Source organism: Copidosoma floridanum, unplaced genomic scaffold (assembly GCF_036245765.1).
Source record: "Copidosoma floridanum isolate Cflo_tuat_1 unplaced genomic scaffold, Cflo_Japanese_pri ptg000026l, whole genome shotgun sequence".
Classification (NCBI taxonomy): Eukaryota; Metazoa; Arthropoda; class Insecta; order Hymenoptera; family Encyrtidae; genus Copidosoma; species Copidosoma floridanum.
Genome location: NW_028321903.1, coordinates 8,967,338 through 8,979,719, shown reverse-complemented (window position 1 = coordinate 8,979,719; position 12,382 = coordinate 8,967,338). Strand labels below are relative to the sequence as shown.

At 32.4% G+C, this 12,382-nt stretch overlaps 1 protein-coding gene across 1 annotated transcript in view; it reads left to right on the top strand.

The window, feature by feature from the left end:
* Positions 1 to 12,382, top strand: part of qsm (Zona pelucida superfamily protein qsm) — an 818,670-nt gene that overhangs the window by 169,232 nt on the left and 637,056 nt on the right. Inside the window, exon 3 of the mRNA XM_089595600.1 lies at positions 1,409 to 1,518. Within this exon, the coding sequence (XP_089451726.1) occupies positions 1,409 to 1,518 (110 nt within the window). The remainder of the gene's footprint in view (positions 1 to 1,408; positions 1,519 to 12,382) is intronic.

The window sequence follows — 12,382 nt, the reverse complement described above, 5'->3', positions numbered from 1 at the left end:
ACCTAGAGCAGATTAACCGACCTTGGCCTCCAGCCGCCTTCTCGAACGAGCTCTCTCACACGCATACAAACATCTAGCTGGTATTGTCCCAACTCGTGGATGCACAAACACTTACAGACTGAGTTATGCGCCAGTCCCCCTGCCCTAGACCCAGGTACCGCTGGCAACGTGACGCCGTATCCTTGAATATACTCTTACATTCATCAAATATACCCACACAGATATACACCCAAATTAGTGACAAATAATATACTTCCATGAGCCATCCATTCCAAAAATGCAACTGGCTGACTAATACCTCTACGAGTGCATTTATATACATACACACACACGCCCGCACGCATGCGTCCAACCGACACCTTTTCAAATGCGAGCATACCACCAGCACCTCCCCCTTGGACACACTCCTTAATGGACATTTAATTGTCTGGCAACGACTTACAGCTTTTTTTTTAATACACACATGCACGACTGACTGACTGTCCGACACCGCCTCAAATTCGCTCTTACACGCACACACACGACTAACGCATTTTTCTCGAATCTACTGCTCAATAAGAAAGGATATAGGGTCCCTTCCTTTCTGCACTGATTCCCTTCAACTCTACGTGCTCACCTAGCGCTCGCATTTGAACTCACCCTCACTTAATTTCTTACCTGGTTGTTCCGGACTTGAAGACGGTTGACTTGCTGGTGGATTTCTGGTCACTGCAGATTGTACAAAGTCGTTGATTTCAAACTTAGAAGTAGTTGCTGCTAATATACTAATGTTGCAGTCACATCTGTCCTGGCCAGATGTTCAAGAAAAGTAGACAGCTAACTAGCCCTTGACCTGCTCTTTCTAACTCATTCTTGCGTTTTTGAGTATAATCTAATTGAAGGGCGCTTTTATAACTATACTATACTAGATGACAACTACTGAATCTTCCGTACAACGGCACTTGTAAATTAAGTAATATTTATTTGAATTTATATCAAACTTTACCAACAGCCATAATTTTAAGGTCTTTCAATAGAAAATGAAGTACGAATATATTCAAAATTAGCGCTCTTTTACGGCAAATGATCAATTAAACGTAAGCCAGTAGTCAGTAGCCAATGCTATTGAGGCTTCACTTTAAGGCCATTAAACTTTTAAGATAGGATATAATAGTATACAAAGAAAAAGTGGAGAGAAACGATAAGAATAAAGAGAAAAAAAGACTGAGAAAACACGCACATTCACCATTTGTCTACCTTCATCTTCCTTCTATTAATATACTCTCAGCATTTTATATGGATGCAGTTTTTGCAACCACGACGCTCTTGCTGTAACCCACTATAAAAATTCTGTTCAGAGCAAAGAAACTTATGCTATTATTGACAGTTGCTTCAACAGTGCAGAATCATTCTAATTTTTTAATTACAGACAAATCATGTACACCCAATATAAGTCATGATAAAGTAACGTTTCATCTACCACTAATTGACAACGAGGTGTCTTCATGTGGGGTCACGCGAATCATACATAAGCAAACGGTAAGCATTTTAACAAATTTATTCTCGATTATAACTACATTATCTCTTAGTACTTTCATACCTCTTTTGATCACTTTTGACCATTGCAAACAAAAAGCATTTATAATGATTTTCAACACTCTTTAAATATTTTATTTTATCAATAGTATTTAGAATAATTTAAGCTTACTAAGCTTATAATCGTCACTCTATTACTGATCAAATTCCAACTCTAATTTTATAACCGTCTGAAAAAGGTACTGTGTACCAAAGCAGCTGTTATGGCAATACTACAGTTTCATAAAAAAGGAAGATTACAAGCCTAGTGTGTTTTAATCTTGTAACATTTTATAATAATGTTAGCATAGTACCTAGAAATGAGCTGCATACTTAAGGAATAGATGGCTTGTCCGTGTATACGCTTGGATTACTATAAGCCTATTAATTTTGTGTAAACTGCTAATTAAAGATGTGGCTCAAAATGATTAAAATAATGCTTACTTTTTTCGTAAGCCCACTCAAGAATTGTTAAGTTTTGCTAAACAGTAGCAGACGCTTCCATCTGGTAGAACTCAAACAGAGCATGCACGATAAAAAAATTCAAAACATTCTTCATAACCAATGTTTGACTTAGGTTTGGATAATGCTTGGCTCAACAATTTTGCTTTATTAAGAGGATAAGAAAAATTAACTGAAAGGTCATTTGAAAAAAGGTTTCTGCAATGACCACTAATACCTCTGGTGAATATATTGTAGCCATTAAGAATCTACATGAAACATAAGCACGATGAATCACTTGGCTATAAAGAAATTATTCATGCCGAGCTAATTTTAAGGTATAGGACTGTTACATAAAATAAAAAGTCAAAAGTTTTGTCAAAACAAAAGCGTAGGCTGCCATAGTAAGAACTTAGGTGCCTGCTCAATACTTTAGTGCGCATCTTTTCAAAGCCTCCAATTCCAGTGCCACTTCCATCCAAGCTTTGAGTTTTCATCTTAAAAATTGTGTAAAAAAATGTTAATTCTCAAGACGAACGAAATTTGCTACGTTGCGTTCAAATTGATTGAACCGTTTTTTCTCAAATTGAAAAAAACTGCCATTTTTAATAATTTGTTAAAAACTTAATAATTCCCGTTCTATGCAATATTTGGACCTAAAGTTTAGTTACAAGGCAGATATTGTAGTCTTTCACATACATACTAAGACCACAACAAAAACCTGAAGAAAGTCCTCACGCAAAATGGCCATAAATAAGTTGTTAGCCAACATCGGAACATTTTTCAAACGTATTTCACCATGTCCATATTTACTCTACAACTACCTTAAATGACATACATTTTTACTGATTAGAAGTATCTTAAACATCGGTTGCAAAAAACGGCTTTTTTATCTCCAGTCAGTGGAATCGGTGGCTTTGCGAGCCACGACTGGAGGCTACAGTCACTTCGCACATGCACGTTTTAATCAAGTGCGTTCACAATGAAAATGTGCTTTTTTGCAATAAATTTTAAGGATACTTCTAGTTAGTAAATTTAATGGCATTTTAGGTAGTTGTAAAGCGAGCAGGGGAAGGTTAGGTAGAATGGGCACAGCAGCTGAGATGGGCTTGTAAATATCTAGAAGATAATAATGTGTTTTAAGCTTGTTTTGTTAAGTATGCATCAGTAGCATCCATAGTCTTCCTTTCAAAAATAATCCACAAGGGAATAAGCTTTTCAAACGTCTATAAGATGGTTTGATTCTATGTTTACAACAGTGACCACAAGATCAAATTCTTAACTGCTTAGAAAATTGTATTTAATACAACCTACATAATTGCTTTTGATTTTATTTAAAAAGCTTAGCTTCTAAGCTTTAATTGACTTTTTTTATTGCTTTTGTACGATATGTATTGAGTGAGCCATGGTCAAATAAAAAATGATTCTTTAAACTGTGCGAATGAGTATCTACAAGGGGTACAAATAGGCACGGTGAATTAGAAAACCGTAGTGTTGATAGCTCTGCTACCTCTATATATATATATATATATATATATATATATATATATATATATATATATATATATATATATATATATATATATATATATATACAGATACGAGCTGTCTACCAACGATTGTAAGTGTAATAAATCATAGGTTAGGGTTTTTGTTTTTTTTACTGTTAATTTGTTCCCACAAATAATGTTTGGTACTTGAATAGTAAGTTGTTGGTTTTGTAAATATTTATTATAATTAGAAATGGCTCGTAACTACCGTACAAAGTACAAAGCGTCCTTAGACTGATGAAGACGTGCAAAATGCAATACAAAGTATTAAAGGTGGAAAATCTATTAAAAGTTGTGCTATTAAATTTTTTACTCCAAGAAGCACTTTGCGGAAAAAATTCCATGAATCAGAAGACTTTTTATCCTAAAAAAAAAAGTACATTTTTCACTGATAAAAAAACTGTTGAAGATTAATTTTTGTAGTGGTGACAGATTTTGCAACGACTTTTACTTCTGAACAAAAAAAAGCTATGTGTGCTTATGTCTGTGACATAAAAAGGAGGATGATGGATCTTTCGTCTTACGATGTAAAAAAGCTAGCCTTTGATGTTGTCAATCACTTACAAATACCTCACAAATTCAATCGCTCTTTAGGTAAGCAACAACTCGATTTTACTGTTACCCATTAATATACACATGTAACTATGGGATTGCCTGTGTAATTTTTTTGTGCAGTTACTATAAACTTTATTAAAAATTTGCAGTTTATTAATAAATAATATTAGGTACTTGTAGGTGTTGCTGGAGTTTATTCGTTTGGAAATTTCATACAGAGAAACCAACTGTCCGTACGAAAACCTGAGCACTGAAAATATGCATGTCAGCCACGTGAGTTTTTACGACTCCAATGCTGATCTTCCCAAGGGTTAAGGAAAATGTTGAGTTTCTAGAAGGTAGGCCTGCAGGTATTTGGGCAGAGTTTCACGAAAGTGGATGGATCCAGTTTGATATCTTTACGCAGTGGTTTAAGTAATTTATTAATATTTCTCATGTATCGAAGGATAATCCTGCTCTTCTCCTTCTCGATGGACATTCTTTGTACGTGAAGAACTTAGATCCACTATACTTAGCATGAGATATTAGAGTTGTAATTGTTTGTTTTCCTCCTTACTGCACTCATTGACTGCAATCCCTCAACGTCGATTTTATGAAGTCTCTAAGTAAGAATTATACTGATGAAGTCAATGCTTATCAACGACTAGGAGATAAGGTCACAACGAAAAAGATTTTCAGTTTGTTTGGAACGGCTTTTGTGAAAGCAGCTAAAATGGAAACGGCTGTTAAATTGTTTCGCAAAACTGAGATTTTTCCCTACAATTCATCAATTTTTCACCTTTAGATTATGCTAGTACACTTTAGAAAGGTAATTAACAGAATTCTGAAAAAAAAACCAGTAACAAAGGTATATTTATTATTTTGTATATAGGTAACTGTGTAGAGGTGCATTAAACTATATAATTTTTGGTGTTTTATCTTATTGCTTGTAACACGGGATTTTTTTTTAAAGCGGGATATACCAGTTTCGTAATATTCAGCAGTTCTGCATAATTTAGCAGAAAACTCGCTTAGTCCTCATCAAAATTAGCTCCATTCAACTAAAAAAAATGGGCCTTTTATGCAAAATCTAAAAAAAAAATCCAGATAAAAATCTCACAATACCCCTAAGTCCATTGATATAATTTTATGTAAAAGTAAAACAATATTACTTGGTGATTATCTTATTTTATATTTTCTCTTTACTTTTAATGTTTCTTTTCAAAGAATTTTTGCTCACCTGCCGGCTACAAGATGAAATTAACTCATACGGGTGCATCAACAAGTACGCACACCAAAAATATTACAAGTGATTTGAATATCTTAGCTCAAACTGGTCAATTCAAATTTAATACAGCCAATCAGTACTTTGACAACACCCTTACCCAACATTGTATGCATGTTTTATTCATGGATCAAATACATGACCACCAAACACCCAGTTCCACTGAGATTATTCCAGAAGGCCTTATCACTCTAGCCTACTGAAGCCCTAATAGCTAACATACTGAATAATGTGATCAATAAGTGTAATAATGATAGTCCAAAAAATGATACAAATCAAACACCTTGTCTTGAATCTAAGAAAGAAAAGACTGCCATCGTTACGTAAGATAACCATACCTAGCAATTAATTGCTTTAAAATTAAAAAATACTGCTTAATACAACATAATAAAAAGAGTCTCTTATAAAAAAGGAATCCGAACAAAAGATTAAATCTAATATAAAGGTGGAGAAATCCATTAAAGTCAATACAGTTAATAGTGTCATAAATGCCAATCTCACTAAAGAACATCTACTAATTGAAGATATTCCAATCTTATTTAAAAATGGTGTTTAATTTTCTATATTACTTTTTACATAAGAACCTTATAATTCTAGTTCGTTAATATTAACAATCCTAAAGAAAGAGCTTAAGCAAAATGATAGCGTAATAAAAATTGTGACTTAGAATTTAAAATAAAAAAAGGAAAAACTATAAATGTAATTGATATTTATGAATTAAAATTTTGTACCAGGGTGGATAAAAAAAGGTTTCGTAATTTATTCATTATTGAGTACACAAATCTTGTGTTGTGCTTAAATTTTGTTTAAACAAATAGAAGAACTTGTAAAATTTTTTTATAAAAACTAAAAAAAATTTAATTTGCCTTATTACAATAACTCTAATTTATTTTGTATTCATATTCCACGTAAAATATTTTGTGCACTTTGGGCATAATATACAGTGTCTCCGTGCCTACTTGTGCCCCATGCCTTGCTCACTCATATCCCATAGCGAGACACGAATGAGTTTTTTTGATCGCTGGCATTTTTCAATTTATAACGAAATAATTATAGAAAGAATGTCAGGGTGAGTGTAACACGATAAAAGTAGGGTAATTATCGGTAATAAATAGAAAAAAGGCCCCATTCTACCCAACCTTCCCCTATGAACAAAGTGAGATGCGTTCAAAAACTCCCTTTGTTGTCTAACAACTTTTTTACTGCCATTTTGCGAAATTACCTTTTTTTGGTTTTTACTGCAAAAACCAAATATAATGTATATTAAGGACCATCGTATGGACCTTACAACTTTATATCAGCCTTGAATACTGCGTAGAACGGAAATTACTGAGTTTTAAAAAAATGACTTAAAATGGAAGTTTTTGGGATTTGATAAGAAATGGCAAAACTGATATGAACGCAACACTTTATTCATCTTAAGATGTCAAATTCTTTTTACACATTTTATTTTTATGCGATTCTTGGATTTTTTTCTACTTGCAAAAAGCATGTTTTGGTAACTTTTGCCATTTCAGAGGGGCTCTTGCTGATATCTTTACTTGTTAAATTCTGTGTTAATTTCTAAATATGCATGGAAATTACTACCCTATGGTTTTTTGAGCTAGTCAGAATTTTATGGGCCAAAAAACTAGTTCTACTATACTGTTTCACCTTTACTGATTACATTCCTGACATCACGTTTACATCTGGCATATACGCTCACACACTTGTTCCTAGTCCATATTTAACAACTTAAATACAACTAGATTAAAAAAAGTAAGAGAAACAATCTTGTAGTACCGCTTTCTTCGATAAGATAGCCTTACATTTCAGTGAATGTTCCTTAAGAACGTTCATTACACATGGGGTTTTTGATAGATATCATTCAAACATTAAACGTATATTAAAACTAGCGTAAAAAATCCGTAACCAAAATTGCAGATTATTTTACTGTACCCTTTTTTAAATAAATTATTCCTTTTGAAAAAATCTCAATTTTGCATAAGAAATTATAAAAAAATCACATGGAATTTAATTTATATGATCTGTAGAAATCTTCTAACACTTTTTTTTCAAAGATAACCTTTAGTTAAGTAAGCCTAATAAATTTCTAAATATATCTGCAAATTATTATTTTAATAGCACATGAAAGAAGGGGTCAAATATATGTAAAAGTGCAAATGTGAGTACATTAATACAAAAAAAAGTTGCTTGCGTCGTTGCATATATTTGTACTCCTTTTATCTCTACAAACTTTTTCCTAGCTAACTATGATGGATGCCTTTAACTAAAAAAATCACCTTAATCCTAAATAGAAAAACTGTAAAAAAAAATAAAAGGCAAAAAATTTATTTAATGTGGTTGTAGAATACAATAAAAATTTTAAAAAAGTTTTGCATGTTCAAAAAATAATGAATAAGATTGTAGAAGCAATTTTAATCAATGACAAATAAATAAATATTAATCAACACACACAAAACTGGCTCAGCTTAAATATACTAAATTCTAAGTTAAAAAAAATCATTCAAGTAAGAAAATGAGCTTATAAAATAAACAATCTCTTAATTAATTAAAATACGATAATCCATAAACAGTGAATAAATATTTGCATTTAAAAAACATTTAGCATTATACCATAACAAGAAGTAACCGAGTGTATTATTTTGGATCACTCATAGAAGAGTAGGTAAGAGACTCGGTTTGTGTGCAAAAGAGCGCAGTTGAAGTGTCGAGGAAGGTGTTTTCTTATTTCCATCACATTTTTTCTCAAGGTCAGAATTCTGAAACTGTTGATTTACTTTTGCGCAAAACTTGCCAATATAACTTTAAAAATGTTAACGTATTCTAAAAAAAGTTAATCAACAAGTTATCAAAATTTTGTTAAACCTTACATGGACCAAAAACAATACGTGATTATACCTTATTGCCTAGTGAAGTAGCATTGACTCAACATAATTATTGTTATCCTTGGGATCACAGGAAACAACAAAGAAAATGAATAACTGACCTAAATCAAAAAAAAAAAACGCTCTGCTTTGCTCGAGTACGCATTCTACTCACAGTTGTCTCGAGAGCCTTTCTAGACTGACACATAACGCCATCTATCCTATTTATCCCAATAATCTGAATAATTATACTTGGTAACAGCACTATAGTTGACAAACAAATTTATTATTGAAAGCCTATCGTCAGCTTTTTATTATTTTTTGAAGATCGAAAACATAGGTGCTATATGAAAGTGGTTTTGATTATTAATACAGTATGGCTCTTAAATAAATATATTAAAGTTATTAGAGTTAAACCACTGCCAACCCTACGGATTTAAGACCAGCATGTAAAGTAAAGTTATCAGTTATACGATAAAAAAATAAGAAATTCTGCTACTCTTTTCATGCCTGGAAAAGCTTTTCATAAAACATTTTCAATAGATAAGTTTTATTTTTAACTTCAAGTGGTCGTCCAAGGCTGTTGTTGTGTAATATGCTGCCAACGGTGTGAAACGCTTTCTATGGTTTCTAGGAAATAAAGTCTTAACAGAATGGCACATGAGTAAAAAAGAAAACCATAGACATACTGGAAGGTCTGTTTAAACATGTCAAGAAGGATTGGACTAACACAGCTATAACACTTATTATTTGAGTTCAAAAAGAAGATGAATTTTTAGTATTGTAAAAAAGCATTCACTTACTTGTCTTTATCAACTTTGTTGCCTTTTAAAAATTTACTATATGATACTATACACTTGTGCCAGTGCCTTTTCTTGTCTGCAAATTACTTCTCAAACTCGATCATTGGAATAGCCTCAAGTTATTTTAGAGATGTGTTTTTTATGTCATCTAATCGTGACCTAATATATTTTATTTCTCGTTGGTATAACAAAAAAGTCCGAATATTATACACTGTTGTTAGTATCTTAAGCAGTGTACCATCGATATACAGTATTAACATGGCTTTTTTATGATTATTATTATTCATAATACTTGACGTGATACGAATCACCACAATCTTGCGTTTTAAATAGGCTTGCGTAAAAAGAAGAGCAATTGATGATCAACGCAGGAAGCGCATGACGATAGCGACGTAACCAAAGTCATATTTCGTCACAGGATGTCAGCATCAACATTAAGTTTGGTTCGGCTTATTGCTTCCCACAACATCCCCCCTAGCCCAACGATGAAAACAGCGTCTACCGCTGAGATCGCACTGGCATCTTTGAAATCTGGAGAGACAGGGATTTCGCCATTCTAGGTCCAGATCTGGCTCGACTGAGTTCTTCAGTTTTTCTGGTTTTTGAGCTTGGGATCCACCGGACCAGGCACTTTGATGCAAGCCATTTTGGCATTATTTCAATAATTTCTTTAATACACCATAATATTTTGCTTAAATGCACCATCGATTATTGCTTAAATGGACAACGATATTTGCTTAAATGCTCCAATAATTATTGCCTTAATGCATAATTATGTTTGTTTAAATGTTTCTTCTTAGTTTGCTTTCGTTTCAGTGCTTATTCGTTTATACTTACTAATATACGGATCGTCATCCTTGCGTTTTCAGTGAGCAGAGTCTTCCCTTGTTCGAGAGCACGTACGTAAAAAGGAGAAGATCGTTAGTAATGATTGGTTTCCGTATCCTCTCCGAACCTCTTTGAACTCTTGCTTAGCGAGAGTGATAAACGTTCGCTTTTTTCCCCTCACTTCGTCACATATTTCCTTGAGGCATCGTAATCTTTTTGTAGCTGTACGTTCGTTCAACTTATTGTCTGTGAAATAACGAAGCGAATAGAGAAACGGGCGTACATTGCTTACAATACTACTATATTTGGTGGTAAACTAATAAAGAAAAACGAAAACGTTACAACCTCTGTAAAAGGGCAGGCTTTTAAAATTCTTTTCATTCTTAATAAAGCGAAGGAATCAAAGAAAACCTCTTTCTAGCAAATTTTTAAGCTCATGGTTTATTTGATGACTCCTGAGAAACTTCCACTCTCTGTACTTTTTGTTCCAAATTCAACAATTTTGCAATACATTTTTTGCCACTTGTTAAGTACTCAAAAAACTTAAAACAATTTTATAAAACAAGCCGATTGATATCCTAACATCACTGGTAATTCCCTAATTGTAATGCAGCAGTTTTGCATAATCATTATTTTTACTTATTTCACGTCCTTACGTAAGAACATTAATATAGACGCTTACAAAATTCGAAAAACTTTTGTCACAGCATAACTTCTCAAAATTTGGAAAACAGTCATATCTCAAGAAGACTGCTAGATTTAACCTTAATTTTATCGTTTTTTGACTGTATCTGGAGAAGAACAAGTGAAAAAGAGTTTTTTTATTCAGTATGGCATGTTTCAAACACGAATACGGATGACAAAACCTTCGAAGAGTTCTCGTAACAATATAACCCCTGAAAAGTTGAAAAACAGTTGTATCTTACAAGGAGAACTAAATGAGCCAAAAAAGATTCCTTGCATAGAAAATCATTATTGAGGTTCAAAGATAAATGTTACATGGATTCATGCAAAACAATCGTCACGATTCTAAAAAAATAAGTTATATCTCAAAGGCAAAGCTACATCCTGCATATCCTAGCTGTAAATTGATTCATTTTCTATTCTCTATCATTAACTATAAGAATAATTGTCTCATGACCGAGATCTATATTCTTATTATTAATTTTGAGATAAGTAGAAATTAGTTAAAGGCACGGGGAAAGCTTAATATTAAATAATAAACAATGATAGACAACGAATTAAATAAAGATTTATAACTTCACAATGACAAATAGCTATAAGTCTATTGTTTCCCTTAATCTCAATCAGATAGAGTGGATTATTTTATTTTTATGGTTTCAAAAATCCAACAAAATTTTTATTTGTTGGATGTACTAATTCCAATAAGAATTGCTCGTACATATAAATGTCATATTGACTGCATGAATAGTTATTTTAAATAATAGTAATTTTTCTACCACTTAACTGGACAAAAGTACTTTTTTTCGGGGCAGTATGGTGAAAACTTTTGTTTCGTTCTGCATACCATGACCAACAATTTTTACATATAATACATATATTACAGCAAACATGAAAGTACTTAGAATCCATGAATCACGTGTAACATGAGTAGTATATATAAATATGTATTTTATGCATGCGCGTGCTTGAATATATAATAATAATAAAATTTTCACTATTTAAATATGAGACTCTGAAAAACCTACTGAAATTAGGTGTGGTCTAATTTTCTCAGTTTCTGTTTTATCGAGTTTAATAATGTTTGAGTAAGAAGTGTACTTCTGCCGTGAGTCCTGAGATGCACACCAAGGTTTTTTCTCTTATTTATTATAAATAAAAACAAAAGAAAGAAATGGGGTTCTCTTCAGAAGTTTCCGATAAATTTTACCTTCTAACAAAAATAAAGGGTTGGTAAGTTTTATGCATTCAATCAACATTTTTTAAAGAATTTTTACAGCCTTAATGAAGTGTCGATAAATGGTATTTATAAATCCCTTGCGTTAAATAGTTTGAAAAACAAAATTAGAAGTGGTCAAGTTATTTTTTACTTATTGACAAAGCTTACATTTTGTTTGACACTCGTAGTTAACACTGTCTGGTACTTGTACATTAACAAAATCAACCAATGTAATGTTAACTTATGCATTTGGTATTCCAATTGTATTTAGTACTCAAGTGGCTTTAAATCTTTGCCATGCTTTTTCAAAAAAAATTTTAGCTGTGATTTTTTCTGCAACAGTATTTTTTCGGTCCTAAGTTTAAGCTTTAACGTGTTGTTTCCAAGCCTTATCTAATGATTTGATACTCTAATTTTCGCGAGCTAAGCTCTTGACCAATCTAGTGCCCAGTCTATAGTACTAATACCCTGATATAAGCAGTTCGTAAAGTGGTTTATTATTAAGTATGTTTATAACTTTACAGCCTCCCCATAACCTAGAGAACTAATTAAAAAGTGAAATTGAAGAGCATAAGAGAAAAAAGGTTGTTATCCAAACATCTTAACCTGCTCTTTCATTT